Here is a 19866-nt window from a genome sequence, read left to right as displayed (position 1 = left end):
AAAACGCTCGCAAAAACAAATAACTGCCAGACACGGAAGATCGTTTCCATTAGTTACCACAGCAAGAAAGTAAAAATGGGCTATTTCGTAATAATGTATGAAAACATACAAAATATTTTTGGTCTTAATTTAATGTTATGGTTAGACATACGGTTAGAAATGTGGTTAACGCTAGGGTTAGGTTTCAAATCACATGTTAAGAAGAAAAATTGTAAAAAATAGGCGGGGTGTAGGACTTTGTGGCTGTGGTAACTAGTGACGGCCATAGAAACTGGATAATGAAATGAGCTGCATTTAAAAGTCACAGAAAACATCAGCATCTTTCGGAACTTTTCCCTCAAGTTTAAATTCCCATGTAAAAAATCCATCAACAGCGATGAAAAATATGTGTAAAACACCAAATCCTATATTAACTTGCCAGTATTGAGTATTGACACACCACAAAACAATGAACACCACTGGCGGTCGGTGGCGTTTTTTTTATGAGCATGGCCTCATCTCTATTACAGCATATTGGATGACTGTCATTCATATTCCATTCACCCAGTACAATGTAACAGTGATAGTTTTAGGCTACTGCATGAGGTTGCTAAAACCTAGTCTATGAATGAAAGTTTACAACGTAGGTGCACGCAGGTCAAGATAAACATTTCAGGAGACAGACGAACACATGGGTAAACAGTGACACATTCAATACCACCTTGCACACTCTTGCCTGCATCTAGCTGATCTAGGGTGTAATCAGTAGTCCAACAGTTGCAAACAAGTTTCTAATGGACAAATTCAGGTAGGTTTATCCCCGTTTCGTTCCATTTATTTTTTTCTACAGAATTGGCAGAATGAATTACACCCCTTATCACGTGTAAACCCAGCTCACTATCATAGCAGCCACGTTGTATTCCTTCTCGCATCTATGCGCTCTCCTCCTCTCACCTTTTCCCTTCGCTTGTGGACTTCAATGCACAACACAGATGTATGTGACCAGGCAAAAATAACTTTCCAAGCCAAACCATATCTTAAACGCTATACACAGCCTATACCATTGTCAACATATTAGCTAAAGTAACGTCATATGTTACAATCATGCAGTAACGTTAGTGCACAGTCAGTAAGCAGTTTAGTTAGCACTTACATCCGCAGGCCCTGGTGGCAATACATTTGTAAAACCAAAAGCTTACCCTGACTTGGAAGAGTTTCAGTGTTGTGTTGGATAGTCATAGCTAGCTGGCTAACATAGCATCCATTTGTTTGAGTAGGCTAAACTAGCTAGCTGCACAGTAAGTGAAAATGAAACTACAAAATCTCTCTCTCTTGCGGCTCCTTCATTTTAGAGGAAATTAATTTGTTCAAAACTGTTCAACTATTGTCTTTCTCTTTTCGAGTCAACTACTCACCACATTTGATGCACTGCAGTGCTAGCTAGCTGTAGCTTATGCTTCCATTACTAAATTAATTATTTATCCTTTGATTTGGTGGACAACATGCCAGTTCATGCTGCAAGAGCTCTGATAGGTTGGAGGACGTCCTCTGGAAGTTGCCATAATTACTATGTAAGTCTATGGAAGGGGGTCGAACCATGAGTCTCCTAGGTTTTGTATTGGAGTCAATGTACTCAGAGGAGGACGGAAGCTAGCTGTCCTCCGGCTACACAGTGGTGCTATCCTACCCTAGTGCTGTTGAGGCTACTGTAGACCTTCATTGCAAAACAGTATTTTAATCAATTATTTGGTGACGTGAATATTCTTAGTATAGATTTATCTAAAAATTATAACTTTAAATATTTTACAATTTCATTTTTATGAAATTCACTGAGGATGGTCCTCCTCTTCCTCATCTGAGGAACCTCCACTGATAAGCTGTGGTATTATTTTACAGCAATGAATACATGAATCACATATCAAACTTACAACTGATATTGTTCCTGTGGATATAAAAACATAATTTTTTAAAATAAAGCAGACATCACCCATAGCAATTGGCCATTTAATTATTCAAATTAGAAGAACTCTTGTCATTTGAGCGTAAGGTGTTACATACAAACAAATATAATTGACATGGACATAAATAAACAACTGTCTCTTATTTATCCACTCATTTGAAAATGTTGGGTGCATATAGAAAAGTAAGCACTATTTTTCTTTGACAACTGTTCTGCGACAGTTTACCTCCTCGCCAAAGGTCCACTTAGAATCCCTTCTTCACCAGCCACTCCTTCAGCGCTGTATCAAAGTGACCTTTGACTCGAAATGTCATGGTCACTTCATTGACCTGGGTTGGCAGGTGTTTGCCAGTAAGCTGTTGCAGGTACTCCTTAACATCCTTCTCAGAAGCCTGACAGGAGACACAAAAGTAGCAGCATTAATCAGGGAGAAACAACTGCACAGTGACAGGAAAACATAACATTCAACCCAAAGTTGTTGCTAGATAAATACAAGAGCTCTTATACTTATACTCTGGTTTCCAGCCAGTCATACTTACTGATATGCAATTCTGCAGAAGTTTTAACAATGCTTTGACAGAAGAACCCTAGAAATTCTGTCTCACTCACCCAGATGTTCCCTTCAACCTTGTCTTGCGACTGCCATGGGTGAGGTAAGTGTAGACAGGAACATTGTGCATTCGGGAGCGACAGATCATGTGTGGTAAAGCAAGAGGCACCTCTATAAAATGTTGGGTTAAAGGGGGTGAGAAAAATAGGAAAAATATTTAATTGAGGTTAATCAACCATAAAGTAAATAGCACCTGATACCCAAAGTGTGTTTGCTGAGACTATGGTCTCATTTGAGAAAAAGTCTGTCCTCTTTCCTCTCTCCTCCATGACGTGGAGACTGACATGGTCGAGGAGAGTGTTCATTTGTTTATAGGCTAATGGAAGAGTGTCCGGCCCTCCTCGATAGCCACTTTCATCAAGGATAGTCATATGCACATCTCGATACACCTTCCCTCTACTCGCCTCCCCTCCTTCATTATCTTTGACTTTTTTCAAAAGGAGGCGAGAGAGGACGGAGAGAGGACACAGGAGTTCAGCAAATCCAATTGAGAAAAGGCCTATGAGAGATGTGTGTATGAGACTATAAACAACTAAGTGTTGGCAGATAAATCATGTACAGAATATTAGAAGCGTAAAACAACTCGAACAACACATTTAAATGTAGTAAGGTATTTGAAGCAGAAGCTGAATCAGTGTGATAAATGAAGCCATTGCTCACCATTTGCCTTAAAACAAAGGATAACGTAAGGTGTCAAGCTTCACCTGATGGAGGATTCCAGCCAAATGGGGAAGGACCATCATGTTTAGGGGGAAAGGGCACTCGTGAAGGTGATATCAGTTGTTCCACAAATTTGTATTCTTCTGTAGATGCTAATATCCCACTCTTGGCTTCTCCAGCTGGGATACACAATGTCTGTTTTTGAAGGGAAAGTGACAGGGAGAAAAGTATTCTTGCGTGCTCCTGATAACTCATTCATGAAAACATTTTTTGACAAATGCATTGAAAAGGGAAAATAAGCAAAATAATCCATCCCAATTCCACACATTTATGCAGGGCAGGCCCTAGGGCCCTCTCTTTCTTCAATTTTCTGCAAAAATTGTTGCAACCCCTATTACTAGCCTATTCAACCTCGCTTTTGTATTGTCTGAGATCCCCAAATATTGGAAAGCTGCTGCAGTCATCCCCCTCTTCAAAGGGGGAGACACCTTAGACCCAAACTGTTATAGACCTACGTATTTCCATTCTGCCCTGCCTTTCTAAAATCTTCGAAAGCCAAGTTAATAAACAGATCACCGACCATTTCGAATCCCACCATACCTTCTCCACTATGCAATCTGGTTTCCGAGCTGGTCATGGGTGCACCTCAGCCATGCTCAAGGTCCTAAACGATATCATAACCGCCATCAATAAAAGACAGTACTGTGCAGCCGTCTTCATCGACCTGGCCAAGGCTTTCGACTCTGTTAATCACCGGCTTCTTATCGGCAGACTCAATAGCCTTGGCTTCTCAAATGACTGCCTCGCCTGGTTCACCAACTACTTCTCAGATAGATTTCAGTGTGTCAAATCGGAGGGCCTGTTGTCCGGACCTCTGGCAGTCTCTATGGGGGTGCCACAGGGTTCAGTTCTCGGGCTGACTCTTTTCTCTGTGTATATCAATGATGTCGCTCTTACTGCTGGTGATTCTCTGATCCACCTCTACGCAGACGACACCATTCTGTATACATCTGGCCCTTCTTTGGACACGGTGTTAACAAACCTCCAAACGAGCTTCAACGCCATACAACACTCCTTCTGTGGCCTCCAACTGCTTTTAAATTCTAGTAAAACTAAGCGCATGCTCTTCACTACAAATACCTAGGTGTCTGGTTAGACTGTAAACTTTCCTTCCATACTCACATTAAACATCTCCAATCCAAAATTAAATCTAGAATTGGCTTCCTATTTCACAACAAAGCCTCCTTCACTCATGCCGCCAAACATACCCTCGTTAAACTGACTATCCTACCGATCCTTGACTTCGGCGATGTAATTTACAAAATAGCCTCCAACACTCTACTCAGCAAACTGGATGTAGTCTATCACAGTGCCATCCGTTTTATCACTAAAGCCCCATATACTACCCACCACTGTGACCTCTATGCTCTCGTTGGCTGGCCCTCACTACATATCTGTCGCCAAACCCACTGGCTCCAGGTCATCTATAAGTCTTTGCTAGGCAAAGCCCCGCCTTATCTCAGCTCACTGGTCACCATAGCAGCACCCACTCGTAGCATGCGCTCCAGTAGGTATATTTCACTGGTCATCCCCAAAGCCAACTCCTCCATTGGACGCATTTCCTTCCAGTTCTCTGCTGCCAATAACTGGAACGAATTGCAAAAATCACTGAAGCTGGAGTCCTATATCTCCCTCTCTAACTTTTATTATAATCTGTCAGAGCAGCTTACCGATCACTGTACCTGTACACAGCCAATCTGTAAATAGCACACCCGACAACCTCATCCCCATATTATTACCTACCCTCTTGCTCTTTTGCACCCCAGTATCTCTACTTGCACATCATCATCTGCACATATATCACTTCAGTATTAATGCTAAATTGTAATTATTTTCGCCTCTAGGGCCTATTTATTGCCTACCTCCCTACTCTTCTACATTCGCACACACTGTACATAGATTTTTCTATTTTTCTTTTCTTTTGTGTTATTGACTGTACATTTATTTGTAACTCTGTGTTGTTGTTTTTGTCGCACTGCTATGCTTTATCTTGGCCAGGTCGCAGTTGTAAATGAGAACTTGTTCTCAACTGGCCTACCTGGTTAAATAAAGGTGAAATAACTAAATAAATAGGGGATATTTGGTTTGCCCCCCCCCCCCCCCTCTTGAATGCGGAGAGAAAAAGTTGAATAGTTAATTTGCTGCAATTCTGTACATTTTGCAATGGGGTGCAGATTATGTTTTGCCGTTTTAAAGCTTATTTCCTGAAATTCTACACATTTTGTCATGTTAATATGTTATCTGAGTGACTAACAAGATCAAATGGGGGTCAAACAGGGAAATGGTTCCAATTGTTTTTCCCACCAATCATTTTTCCCATTGGGTATTTTAGAAACACTTAAAATAAGGGTTGTGCTTTGTGTAGGCCCAGCCTGGCATGACGTTTTGATAACCATGTCAATCCCTCTCAGACAAGGTGACTTATCAATATATTCTGCTCTATTTACTCTCAGATTCGAAAATGCTCATTTGCATCAAAGTAGACCGAGAGATAGAAGCTGTTTTTCAATCTCAAGGCCATCGGACCGTTAAACAGCCTTCACTAACATTGAGTGGCTGCTGCCAACATACAGAATCATATCTCTAGCCACTTTAATAATTGGATGCAATAAATGTATCACTTGTCACTTTAAACAATGCCACTTTATATAATGTTTACATACCCTACATTGCTCATCTCATATGTATATGTGAACGGAAAGGCTCTGGAGCAACGAACTGCCCTTGCTGTCTCTGCCTGGCCGGTTCCCCTCTCTCCACTGGGATTCTCTGCCTCTAACCCTATTACAGGGGCTGAGTCACTGGCTTACTGGTGCTCTTCCATGCCGTCCCTCGGAGGGGTATATCACTTGAGTGGGTTGAGTCGCTGACGTGGTCTTCCTGTCTGGGTTGGCGCCCCCCTTGGGTTTTGCCATGGCGGAGATCTTTGTGGGCTATACTCAGCCTTGTCTCAAGATGGTAAGTTGGTGGTTGAAGATATCCCTCTAGTGGTGTGGGGGCTGTGCTTTGGCAAAGTGGCTGGGGTTATATCCTTCCTGTTTGGCCCTGTCCGGGGGTATCATCGGATGGGGCCACAGTGTCTCCTGACCCCTCCTGTCTCAGCCTCCAGTATTTTTGCTGCAGTAGTTTATGTGTCGGGGGGCTAGGGTCAGTCTGTTATATCTGGAGTATTTCTCCTGTCTTATCCGGTGTCCTGTGTGAATGTAAGTATGCTCTCTCTAATTCTCTCTTTCTTTCTCTCTCTCTCTCTCTCTCTCTCTCGGAGGACCTGAGCCCTAGGACCATAACTCAGGACTACCTGGCATGATGACTCCTTGCTGTCCCCAGTCCACCTGGCTGTACTGCTGCTCCAGTTTCAACTGTTCTGTCTGTGGCTATGGAACCCTGCCCTGTTCACCGGACGTGCTACCTGTCCCAGACCTGCTGTTTTCAACTCTCTAGAGACAGCAGGAGCGGTAGAGATACTCTCAATGATCGGCAATGAAAAGCCAACTAACATTTACTCCTGAGGTTGCACCTGTTGCACCCTCGACAACTACTGTGATTATTATTATTTGACCATGCTGGTCATTTATGAACATTTGAACATCTTGGCCATGTTCTGCTATAATCTCCACCCAGCACAGCCAGAAGAGGACTGGCCACCCCTCATACCCTGGTTCCTCTCTAGGTTTCTTCCTAGGTTCTGGCCTTTCTAGGGAGTTTTTCCTAGCCACTGTGCTTCTACACCTGCATTGCTTGCTGTTTGGGGATTTAGGCTGTGTTTCTGTACAGCACTTTGAGATATCAGCTGATGTAAGAAGGGCTATATAAATACATTTGATTTGAAATAAATTTGATTTGATATAGTGTACTCTATACCATTTACTGCATCTTTCCTATGCCGCACGGCCATCGCTCATCCATATATTTATATATACATATTCTTATTCATTCCTTTACACTTGTGTGCATAAGGTCGTTGTTGTGAAATTGTTTGATTACTTGTTAGACATTACTGCACTGTCAACTAGAACGACAAGCATTTCGCTACACTCGCATTAACATCTTATAACCATGTGTATGTGACCAATCAAATTTGATTTGACATCATGCAAAACTACAAATCCCTGCAAGCTCCTGCACATGATCTTTTTATTTATTTATTTTATTTCACCTTTATTTAACCAGGTAGGCAAGTTGAGAAGAAGTTCTCATTTACAATTGCGACCTGGCCAAGATAAAGCAAAGCAGTTCGACACATACAACGACACAGAGTTACACATGGAGTAAAACAAACATACAGTCAATAATAGAGTATAAACAAGTCTATATACGATGTGAGCAAATGAGGTGAGATAAGGGAGGTAAAGGCAAAAAAAGGCCATGGTAGCAAAGTAAATACAATATAGCAAGTAAAACACTGGAATGGTAGATTTGCAGTGGAAGAATGTGCAAAGTAGAAATAAAAATAATGGGGTGCAAAGGAGCAAAATAAATAAATAAATACAGTAGGGAAAGAGGTAGTTGTTTGGGCTAAATTATAGATGGGCTATGTACAGGTGCAATAATATGTGAGCTGCTCTGACAGTTGGTGCTTAAAGCTAGTGAGGGAGATAAGTGTTTCCAGTTTCAGAGATTTTTGTAGTTTGTTACAGTCATTGGCAGCAGAGAACTGGAAGGAGAGGCGGCCAAAGAAATAATTGATTTTGGGGGTGACTAGAGAGATATACCTGCTGGAGCGTGTGTTACAGGTGGGAGATGCTATGGTGACCAGCGAGCTGAGATAAGGGGGGACTTTACCTAGCAGGGTCTTGTAGATGACATGTAGCCAGTGGGTTTGGCGACGAGTATGAAGTGAGGGCCAGCCAACGAGAGCGTACAGGTCACAATGGTGGGTAGTATATGGGGCTTTGGTGACAAAACGGATTGCACTGTGATAGACTGCATCCAATTTGTTGAGTAGGCTATTGGAGGCTATTTTCTAAATTACATCGCTGAAGTCGAGGATTGGTAGGATGGTCAGTTTTACAAGGGTATGTTTGGCAGCATGAGTGAAGGATGCTTTGTTGCGAAATAGGAAGCCAATTCTAGATTTAACTTTGGATTGAAGATGTTTGATATGGGTCTGGAAGGAGAGTTTACAGTCTAACCAGACACCTAAGTATTTGTAGTTGTCCACGTATTCTAAGTCAGAGCCGTCCAGAGTAGTGATGTTGGACAGGCGGGCAGGTGCAGGTAGCGATCGGTTGAAGAGCATGCATTTAGTTTTACTTGTATTTAAGAGCAATTGGAGGCCATGGAAGGAGAGTTGTATGGCATTGAAGCTTGCCTGGAGGGTTGTTAACACAGTGTCCAAAGAAGGGCCAGAAGTATACAGAATGGTGTCGTCTGCGTAGAGGTGGATCAGAGACTCACCAGCAGCAAGAGCGACATCATTGATGTATACAGAGAAGAGAGTCGGTCCAAGAATTTAACCCTGTGGCACCCCCATAGAGAGTGCCAGAGGTCCGGACAGCAGACCCTCCGATTTGTCACACTGAACTCTATCAGAGAAGTAGTTGGTGAACCAGGCGAGGCAATCATTTGAGAAACCAAGGCTGTCGAGTCTGCCGATGAGGATGTGGTGATTGACAGAGTCGAAAGCCTTGGCCAGATCAATGAATCTTTAGCTGACATCTTTGCTAACAGGTATATTGTGTCAATTTAAAACTTGCACAAGACAGTTCGCAGAATTGTCAATTTAAAGAAATGTAGCCAATTTATTCATTACTACATTTAGCTAGCTAGCTAATGCTTGTTACTTCGAATTTAACAATTTCGGCCACGTAAATTATTTTTGAAAGAAGACACAGTATCAGTCAAAAGTTGACAAGCTATTCATTCAAGGGTTTTTCTTTATTTTTACCATTTTCTACATTGTACAATAATAGTGAAGACATAATAACTATTACATAACACATATGAAAAAAGTTTTAAACAAATCAAAATATATTTTATATTTGAGATAATTCAAAGTAGCCATGAGGTAGTCATCTGGAATTCATTTAAATTAACAGGTACGCCTTGTTAAAAGTTAATTTGTGGAATTTCTTTCCTTCTTAATGCCAATCAGTTGTGTTGTGACATGGTAGGGGTGGTATACAGAAGATAGCCCTATTTGTTAAAATATCAAGTCCATATTATGGCAAGAACAGCTCAAATAAGCAAAGAGAAATAACAGCATCATTACTTTATGACATGAAGGTCAGTCAATTCGGGAACATTTCAAGAACTTTCTTCAAGTGCCGTCGCAAAACCATCAAGCGCTACGATGAAACTGGTTCTCACGAGGACCGCCACAGGGAAGGAAGACCCAGAGTTACCTCTGCTGGATAAGTTCATTAGAGTGACCAGCCTCAGATTGCAGCCCAAATAAATGGTTCACAGAATTCAAGTAACAGACACATCTCAAAATCAACTGTGCAGAGGAGACTGTGTGAATCAGACCTTCATGGTTAATTTTCTGCAAAGAAACCATTACTTAAGTACACCAATAAGAAGAGACTTGCTTGGGTCTAGAAATCTGAGCAATGGACATTAGACCGGTGGAAATCTGTCCTTTGGTCTGATGATTACAAATTAGAGATTTTTGGTTCCAACCGCCTAGTCTTTGTGAGAAGCAGAGTAGATGAACATAAAATATTGAAGAATATAAAATATACTTTATTTGTTTAACACTTTTTTTGGTTACTACATGAGTCCATATGTGTTATTTCATAGTGTTGATGTCTTCACTATTGTTCTACAATGTAGAAAATAGTCAAAATAAAGAATAACCCTTGAATGAGTAGGTGTGTCAAAACTTTTGACTGGTACTGTATATGGGTATCAAATAGCCATCTCACTCGTAACCGTATCGTAATATTGGTATTCTTGCCGTGTGGTCGTATAGCTCGAAACTTTCCCTAAATCATCTGCATAACATTGTGGTCCTGTTTATGAAGGAGCGCGACATCATTTTTCTCGACCACCACACGTGGGCGGGATCAGAGAATACTCCGTCACAGGTATGCGCAATGAAACGCTTCCTGTTTTCCATCTCCAGGCCAAACACCATTGGCGAAGCACACGATCATTACACTGCGAGACTTTGGTGAGCTATGAAATAAGTTTCAATTCTGTTTTGTAACTCATAACAAAGGGACTCAAAAGTTTCTTGACATTTTAAACATTGTCTCTTAAAAAAAGTTGTCTTTGTTGAAAATATAAATTGTTCTACCGCTCTGGCTAGTCTAGCTATAACGTCAGTTGCTAATGATTTACCACAAACGACTCATCTTTGCACTAGTTGTTGAACATTTCATTCGCCGTTTATTCTGGCATAAGCCTGAAGAAACAAACTAATACATAACTTGCTTAGTTAAATAAATTAAACCCTGTTGGTGACCATGTTTGAATCAGGTGTTTTAGTGCTAGGCTGGAACAAAATCCTGCACAACCCTTTGGGTCTTTCAGGATTGTAGAACACACTGACCTAACATCATCCATCTTATTTTGAACAGGTTGACCATGCAGCTGTTTGTGCGTGCTCAGACTCTCCACACCTTTCAGGTGTCTGGGTTAGAAACTGTCGCTGACATCAAGGTAAACTATAGCACTACTGTGCTTTGGTCTGCCAACTTTTTTGGTTTAAAAGTTCATTGATGACCATGAAAGGTTAACCACATTCAGCTCTTTGTTCTCATCCCTTCTCCACAAGGCTCATATTGAGGCATTGGAGGGACTCTCCTGTGATGACCAGGTGGTTTTTCTGTGCGGGGAACCCCTGCAGGATGATGCTGTGATTGGCCAATCGGCACTGGAGTTCAGTACTCTTGAGGTTACCCCCCGACTGTTGGGAGGTAAGTGATCAATAATTAAACATTCTTGAATGTTATTGTAAATAAGTGAAATTATTAAGGTCTTTGTTTCTGTACCATTATTTGGTGGGGCTTGCTTGGATTAATTTCCATTTCCTATCCCAGGCAAAGTCCATGGCTCCTTGGCCCGAGCGGGGAAAGTCAGGGGACAGACTCCCAAGGTGGGCGTTTTGTGTTTAATAGAAATTAAATGAATGTGGCATATTCAACATGACTTGTTCTTCTGGCAAGTTTACTTAGTCTCTAGTGTGCACGTCAAGACACCACACCTCTAACTCTGTTTATAACCATTCTCACAGGTGGATAAGCAAGAGAAGAAGAAAAAGAAGACTGGTAGGGCTAAAAGGAGGATCCAGTATAATAGGCGCTTTGTGAATGTGGTACCAACATTTGGCAAGAAGAAGGGACCCAATGCCAACTCATAAAACTATTTTCCCAAAGCCTTGTTTCTGCTGTCTCATCACAGTTCAACATTGACATGACCATTCATGCAGTGTGAGCAATGGACTGGGAGCAATATCTGTCATTTTATAATTACATTTGTCACTGGGATGAAATACAATAAAACTCAGTGAGGAAAGAGTGGTACTCTGCACCAATTTGATGGTTCCTTTACATTGGGTGAATTGAGCAGTTGTATGATTGGCTGTCTTTCTGATGGTTCAGAAGTAGATGAAACGGACTCAAGATTCCAATTCTGATATTTTTCCCACTAACTGGTCTTTTGACAAATCTGATCTTTTCACTTCAGATCTTTTTCAGAGATTATCTGATGGGTCAAAATACCAATTTAGTGAGAATGATCAGAATTGGGCTGCCTGTCTAAATACAGTCATGGTGGCATGAACACAAGGTAGTTCAAGTTGTATTAGTCGTATGTACAGGATATGCATGGTATATCATCCAATGAAATTCTTACTTGCACAAGGTAGTTCCAAGTGCACAAGTTCTCAATTTATTTAATGTATTATAGACAGGTCACACTGACAGATGATGAGAATAGTCTTTGGCATGTTCTCATCCATTATGCCAAGATCACTATCTGTCAAAGTGATCTTGGATATGACCATGGCTTATACTTCAGCAGCTTCAAATAATTCCATCTGTCAGAGCATCTTCAAGCCTTCCTGTGTGATTTCCCCACAGGGTCAGCGATGACCACGACTCCCCAAGCAGCCAAACCTGAAACAGAAATACTGAGTTGACTGCACCTCAGAGGCCCTGCTAGAATACTTTGAATAGCTTCAACTTATCATAGCTCTTGCCTTTGCTTTCACCTTCTTAGTAATGTTGGATAAATTCCTGCTGCTACTACAATGCAGGAGATAGTGTCATGAAAAAGTATGTGAACCCTTTGGATTTATGCATAAATTGGTAATCAAATTTGATCTGATCTTCTTTGGAAAAAGTATGTGAACCTCTAGGCTAATGACTTCTCCAAAAGCTAATTGGAGTCAGGAGTCTGCTAACCTGGAGTCCAATCAATGAGATGAGATTGGAGATGTTGGTTAGAGCTGCCTTGCCCTATAAAAACTCACAAAATTTGAGATTGCTATTCACAAGAAGCATTGCCTAATGTGAGCCATGCCTTGAACAAAATAGATCAAGAATTGTTGTCTTGCATAAAGCTGGAAAGGGTTACAAAAGTATCTCTAAAAGCCTTGATGTGCATCAGTCCACGGTAAGACAAATTGTCTATAAATGGAGAAAGTTCAGCACGGTTGTTACTTTCCCTAGGAGTGGCCGTCCTGCAAAGATGACTGCAAGAGCAAAGCGCAGAATGCTCGATGAGGTTAAGAAGAATCCTAGATTGTCAGCTAAAGACTTACAGAAATCTCTGGAACATGCTTACATCTTTGACAAGTCTACGATATGTAAAACACTAAACAAGAATGGTGTTCATGGAAGTACACCAAGGAAGAAGCCACTGCTGTCTAAAAAAAAACCCACATTGCTGCATGTCTGAAGTTTGCAAACGTGCCCCTGGATATTCCACAGCGCAACTGGCAAAATATTCTGTGGACAGTTGAGTTGTTTGGAAGGAACACACAACACTATGTGTGGAGAAAAAAAGGCACAGCACACCAACATCAAAACCTCATCCCAACTGTAAAGTATGGTGGCGGGAGCATCATGGTTTGGGGCTGCTTTGCTGCTGTAACAGTACAAATTTAGACCGTCCCCTCGCCCATACCCGGGCGCGAACTAGGGACCTTCTGCACACATCAACAGTCACCCTCGAAGCATCGTTACCCATCGCTCCACAAAAGCCGCGGCTTTTGTGGAGCGATGGGTAACGATGCTTCGAGGGTGACTGTTGATGTGTGCAGAAGGTCCCTAGTTCGCGCCCGGGTATGGGCGAGGGGACGGTCTAAATTTGTACTGTTACACTGCCTCAGCCTGGACAGTTTGCTATTGTCAACGGAAAAATGAATTCAAGTTTATCAAGACATTTTGCAGGATAATGTTATCTTTCCACCAATTGAAGCTCAACAGAAGTTGGGTGATGCAACAGGACAATGACCCAGTAAATCAACAATAGAATGGCTTCAATGGAAGAAAATACACCTTCTGGAGTGGCCCAGTCAGAGTCCTGACCTCAACCTGATTTGAGATGCTGTGGCATGACCTCAAGTTAGCAGTTCACACCAGACATCCAAAGAATATTGCTGAACTGAAACAGTTTTGTTAAGAGGAATGGTCCAAAATTCCTCCTGACTGTTGTGCAGGTCTGATCCGCAACTACAGAAAACGTTTGGTTGAGGTTATTGCTGCCGAAGGAGGGTCAAACAGTTATCAAATCCAAGGCTTCACATACTTTCCCCACCCTGCACTGTGAAAGTTTACACAGTGTGTTCTATAAAGACATGCAAACGTATCATTGTTTGTGTGTTAGTTTAAGCAAACTGTCTATTGTTGTGACCTAGGTAATAAGATGACATTTTATGACTAATTTATGCAGAAATCTGAGTATTTCCAAAGGGTTCACATATTTTTTCTTGCCACTGTACATTTAGACATGCTGCCAATAAATCACAATACTCACTTGCTGCAAACGCGACTTGTGCGACAGTTCCCATTGAGGTTGTTCCACCTTGGCGCATTACTTTTCGGGCGGCTAGGAAGACATATCCAGCTCCTAACAGCAGACCTCCACCTGAAAGAATCCGACAACTCCAGCAGCTCCCAAACATTTGACCCGCTGCAGGTGATACTGAGCCCGGTGGTACGGGAAATGGCTCTGGTGTTGACATTGTCAAAAAAAAAAATGGATTTATGCTAACTAGCTCGTTAGCTGTGCTTGGCTAGATGTGATAACTACCAAGCAGCTAACTTGACAAATTACTATAATCACTTATTAAAACGTACATCAGACAGTTAAAAATGTAATCACGATCACAGTTACGACCACTGAAGTGTGACGATTACGACTGCATGTGTTGTGCATGAATCTGACCGCAACCTTCGACATCAGTTGAAATGAACGTCATTTTCTAAAGCCGGAAATGGGTGCAACCGGTAAAAGGGTCCAACACTGGTCCGCTGACAAGTGACAACAGAATTATATTCATGATCATGTAAACTACATAATTTAAAAACGTTACTCTATCCATGAAATCGAATTGGTTTTACAAAATGTAACAGAAAATATTCAATATAAAAAAACTAGGCAGGATTGTTTACATTTTATTAGCCATACATTGTTGTGACCATCACAAGCATGTTCAGCGAGCAAAAATGATTAATGAATTATATACAACACTATTATTGTAATAAATATGCTTTGTTTCAATGTAACAGAGCATGTGTTCAAGTCGTGAAGTTTGGGAACCATTGCCTCTTATTTTCAGCACTTTCTCATTCAGTGAAACAAAGTACTTAACGCCCCTTACACTCATTCATACTCAACACAAATGCAAACACTTAGCCAATATAATCTTGTCTCTTAAGAGGAAGTGGTGAAGCTCAGGTTTACTGGTGTGTCATCTGTAATAGTATGGTCTCTTCCCCACGTCTTTCAAATCAATGTGAAGACAGTGGTCTGGTTCCCCTGCTCAGACATCGCATGTCAGATCTGGATAGTTTTTTTTTTACGTATCAGCTAACCACGTGGTAGCAATCTGGTGCCTGACGGCACAGTCAATGACATGGCACGCAACCATTGGATGATGCATGTGATGTCTGAGCAGGAGAACATGACCAGCATGTGAGCATGACTATTTCTGGGATCTCATAGGGCCCAATCCTCTCGCAATGTTGTCATCGGTCTCTGCAGCTTCCTTCAGCACCTGCATCATGAGGGCGTTCCTCTTCCTTGTCTCCTCCATTCTCAGTGGGTTAGCTTCGGGTAGATTCTGATGGTCAGATTGGAAAAAGAGCAGGTCAAATCAAATCAAATATATTTATAAAAGCCCTTCTTACATCAGCTGATATCTCAAAGTGCTGTACAGAAACCCAGCCTAAAACCCCAAACAGCAAGCAATGCAGGTGTAGAAGCACAGTGGCTAGGAAAAACTCCCTAGAAAGGCCAGAACCTAGGAAGAAACCTAGAGAGGAACCAGGCTATGAGGGGTGGCCAGTCCTCTTCTGGCTGTGCCCGGGTGGAGATTTTAACAGAACAAGGCCAAGATGTTCAAATGTTCATAGATGACCAGCAGGGTCAAATAATTATAATCACAGTGGTTGTCGAGGGTGCAACAGGTCAGCACCCCAGGAGTAAATGTCAGTTGGCTTTTCATAGCCGAGGTGAATGTAAAGCTGATACTGCATACAGATAATGCAACAGAAGCTGACACCAAAACAAAGCAAGGTATAATGTTATTGAAAACTGTCTGCTCTGCTGTTTCTTATTCCTTTCGCCGTTTGATTCAGACCAGGAAACCATCAGGAGGCCTTTTTCAGTGGGAGGCAATTGCAGATGGTTGCAGATAGAAATGAAATGTATAGAACGGACATGATTGCATGTTCCAATCCACATGATTATTCCCCAGGTCGTTGCTGTAAATTGCTGTAGGTCATTGCTGTAAATGAGAACGTGTTCTCAGTTATTTTACCAGGTAAATTGACAGATAAATAAAAAAATATTTAAAAAACGACATTTCTATCAGCACTTTCTCTTCTGTCTTTGGTGAGTATTAGTGACAGACTATGCCATTCTATGGCTCGTCAATTAACCCAGTGGTTCCCAAACTTTTCACTCAGGTCCCCCTTCTGTCACTTTGCAAGTTTAAAGCTTATTTCCTGAAATTCTACACATTTTCCATGTATTATGTGTGTTCATGTGATATCCGAGTGACTCAAACATTACAACAAAATCAATGGGCTTAAAAACTAGCAAAAAAAACAGCTGATCAACAGTAGTTGATCTGGACATTTCTGACAAGTTATAAATAGCTCTCCAAGGTCTGCAATGACTGACATAAGAGGAAAACTGTTGATGCACTTCCCAATCTCGAAATTGCACCTTGTGCATTCTTACACTGACCCCTCGCACCCCCCAGTTTGGGAACCACTGAATTAAGCAATAAGCACCACTAGGAGAACCTTCTCTCAGACAAGTGCGCAAAAAGAGAACCACAGCGTCATGTACCTATCTATGTCTGATAGGTGAAGCTACTGGCAAGCCATTTACCATTTACAAAAATAAAATGTAATTCACAAATCATACACATCTGACTAACGAAGGACAAGCAGTCCTTTGTTCGGTTTAAAGTCAGTGCTGTGTAAGTCAAGTGCATCGTTAGCGGCCTACCTTGAGCATTTCCCTCTTCCTTTCCTCTCCTGGTGTAATCACTGACCACATTCCATATCCAATGCCTACCACACCGACAAACCCAGTAGAGACCAGGACAGTGCGTAGACCACTCATTATGTTAGGCTTGTTTGTATCCTCCTTCTAAGACGTATTGAGAGTATGTTCTTAATTAGCAATACACTGTTCTGTTTTTGTTGTGACTGTTAGCCAGTAAGTTCATTAGGAGGTGCTCAATGTCCGCTGACAGACATTTGCAGTGCATTATGGGATAGCCTACCCTTCTTTATAAAACCTTTTTTAGGTGAGTTATGAGATGTCATGTCAAACCACGTTTCTTTTTTAATTCAAGAAGTGGACCATATTCCTGTTTGTGTTGACCAATATTTTAATGTAAATGTAAGACGGTGCATTATTAACACAATTTTTTAATGCGTAGGGACCACTGACGATAAGCTTAATTGTGCAATTTCTACTCAAAACCACCAGGTGTCAGTCAAGTAGCGTCTTTTTTTGTCAAATACAGTACTGTTCGGTACACTTTCTCTTCAGAAAATCACCTGTGTTGCCGTGTGCACATTGGCAGAAAGTGTGTGTGTGTGCTTGTGTGTGTGTGTGTGTGTGTGTGTGTGTGTGTGTGTGTGTGTGTGTGTGTGTGTGTGTGTGTATATGTGTGAGTCATAGTGTGTGGGGGTGTATTGAGTGCTGATAAGTGCTGATAATATGCATTCATCAGTGTCAGGTAGGGTGGAGGGAGAAAGATTGTTAAGGTTCAGTGCCAGCTAATGTAACTTGCTAAAAATACATAATAGAACTCGCAGTTCTGCTGTGATATTATGCGCTAAAATGTACTCCTAACTCTTCAAGAGTTGGTGACATTGTGAGCAATTATCATTTTCAAAACTAGAGACCCCGGTGATATTTTTTTGTACTGTTTAAAGGTCCATCACTGATAATAACATGTGTATACCATTTTATACACAATTTAATAATATAAGATAACTAATGTCTTACCAATCTGCTTTTTTAAATGTTACTAGAAGTACATGTTGTCATGTATTGTCATGTTGTGTCTTTCTGTCCTTTCCTTTCACCCTGTCTCCCTCTGCTGGTCGTACTAGGTTACCGTTTCTGTCCCTCTTTCCCCCAGCTGTTCCTTGTCTTCTCTGACTACCTCATTCACCCCTTTTCCCACCTGTTCCCTTTTTCCCTCTGATTAGGTCCCTATATCTCTCTCTGTTTCTGCTCCTGTCTTTGTCGGATTCTTGTTTGTGTGTCTCATGCCTGAACCAGACTATCATCGTGTTTGCTGCAACCTTGTCCTGTCCTGTCGGAATCTACCTGTCCATCTGAGCCCACGTGTGTTCATCATTAAAGAAACTCTGTTTGTTAATTCGCTTTTGGGTCCTCATTCACGCACCTGACAGAAGAATCCGACCAAGAATGGACCCAGCGACTTCGGATCCTCTCCACTCAGCCGTCGAGATCCAGGGAGCGATGCTAGGCAGACACGAGCAGGAATTGTCTGCTGCTCGACATGCCGTTGAGACCCTGGCCATCCAAGTCTCCAACCTCACAGAACAGGTTCACCATCTCCGCCTCGATCCACCGGCCACTTCCAGGGCTTTCGAATCTCCGGAGCCCAGAATCAATAACCCGCCGTGTTACTCTGGGGAGCCCACTGAATGCCGCTCGTTCCTCACCCAGTGTGATATTGTGTTTTCTCTCCAGCCCAACACTTACGCCAGGAGCACTGCTCGTGTCGCCTACGTCATATCTCTCCTTACTGGACGGGCTCGTGAGTGGGGCACGGCAATCTGGGAGGCAAGGGCTGAGTGTACTAACCAGTATCAGGACTTTAAGGAGGAGATGATACGGGTTTTTGATCGATCTGTTTTTGGGGAGGAGGCTTCCAGGGCCCTGTCTTCCCTATGTCAAGGCAATCGATCCATAACAGACTACTCTATTGAGTTTCGCACTCTTGCTGCCTCCAGTGGCTGGAACGAGCCGGCTTTGCTTGCTCGTCTTCTGGAGGGTCTCCGCGCAGAGGTAAAGGATGAGATTCTCTCCCGGGAGGTTCCTTCCAGCGTGGATTCCTTGATTGAACTCGCTATTCGCATTGAGCGACGGGTTGATCTTCGTCACCGAGCTCGTGGAAAGGAGCTCGCGTTCTCCGTTGCCCCCCTCTCCGCATCACTACCATCTTCCTCTGCCGGCTCGGGAGCTGAGCCTATGCAGCTGGGAGGTATCCGCATCTCGACTAAGGAGAGGGAACGGAGAATCACCAACCGCCTCTGTCTCTATTGCGGTTCTGCTGGTCATTTTGTCACTTCATGTCCAGTAAAAGCCAGAGCTCATCAGTAAGCGGAGGGCTACTGGTGAGCGCTACTACTCCTGTCTCTCCTTCAAGATCCTGCACTACCTTGTCGGTCCATCTACGCTGGACCGGTTCGTCAGCTTCCTGCAGTGCCTTAATAGACTCTGGGGCGGAGGGCTGTTTTATGGACGAGACCTGGGCTCGGGAACATGACATTCCTCTCAGACAGTTAAGGGAGTCCACGGCCTTGTTCGCCCTGGATGGTAGTCCTCTCCCCAGGATTCAGCGTGAGACGCTACCTTTAACCCTCACTGTTTCTGGTAATCATAGCGAAACCATTTCTTTTTTAATTTTTCGTTCACCTTTTACACCTGTTGTTTTGGGCCATCCCTGGCTAGTTTGTCATAATCCTTCCATTAATTGGTCTAGTAATTCTATCCTCTCCTGGAACGTCTCTTGTCATGTGAAATGTTTAATGTCTGCTATCCCTCCTGTTTCCTCTGTCTCTTCTTCACAGGAGGAGCCTGGTGATTTGACAGGGGTGCCGGAGGAATATCACGATCTGCGCACGGTGTTCAGTCGGTCCAGGGCCACCTCTCTTCCTCCACACCGGTCGTATGATTGTAGTATTGATCTCCTTCCGGGAAC

The 19866-nt window shown here is 42.4% G+C and overlaps 2 protein-coding genes across 3 annotated transcripts; one reads left to right on the top strand and one right to left on the bottom strand.

The window, feature by feature from the left end:
- Positions 1-10119: 10119 nt before the first annotated feature.
- faub (FAU ubiquitin like and ribosomal protein S30 fusion b) lies at positions 10120-11746 on the top strand. The gene is made up of 5 exons (XM_021591241.2): positions 10120-10383; positions 10793-10874; positions 10990-11131; positions 11255-11310; positions 11449-11746. The coding sequence occupies exons 1-5, from the start codon at positions 10229-10231 to the stop codon at positions 11572-11574; spliced, it is 561 nt and encodes a 186-aa protein (XP_021446916.1). The 5' UTR covers positions 10120-10228; the 3' UTR covers positions 11575-11746.
- Positions 11747-12051: 305 nt separating this feature from the next.
- LOC110509988 (ubiquinol-cytochrome-c reductase complex assembly factor 3) lies at positions 12052-17198 on the bottom strand. 2 transcript variants are annotated; one of them, XR_002471519.2, is made up of 3 exons: positions 16902-17198; positions 14196-15504; positions 12052-12331 (listed from the first exon to the last, which is right to left on the bottom strand). XR_002471519.2 is itself a non-coding variant. In XM_021591242.2 (2 exons), exons 1-2 carry the CDS (start codon positions 17016-17018, stop codon positions 15367-15369), a joined length of 255 nt encoding a protein of 84 aa, XP_021446917.1. In that variant the 5' UTR covers positions 17019-17175; the 3' UTR covers positions 14824-15366. The 2 variants fall into 2 exon arrangements, 1 of the variants encoding a protein (XP_021446917.1); XM_021591242.2 differs by lacking the exon at positions 12052-12331 and having other exon boundaries at positions 14824-15504; positions 16902-17175.
- Positions 17199-19866: the final 2668 nt, after the last annotated feature.

This window comes from Oncorhynchus mykiss, chromosome Y (assembly GCF_013265735.2).
Source record: "Oncorhynchus mykiss isolate Arlee chromosome Y, USDA_OmykA_1.1, whole genome shotgun sequence".
Lineage (NCBI taxonomy): Eukaryota > Metazoa > Chordata > Actinopteri > Salmoniformes > Salmonidae > Oncorhynchus > Oncorhynchus mykiss.
The sequence above is the reverse complement of the archived record's forward strand: the minus strand, read 5'-3'. Positions and strand labels throughout refer to the sequence as shown.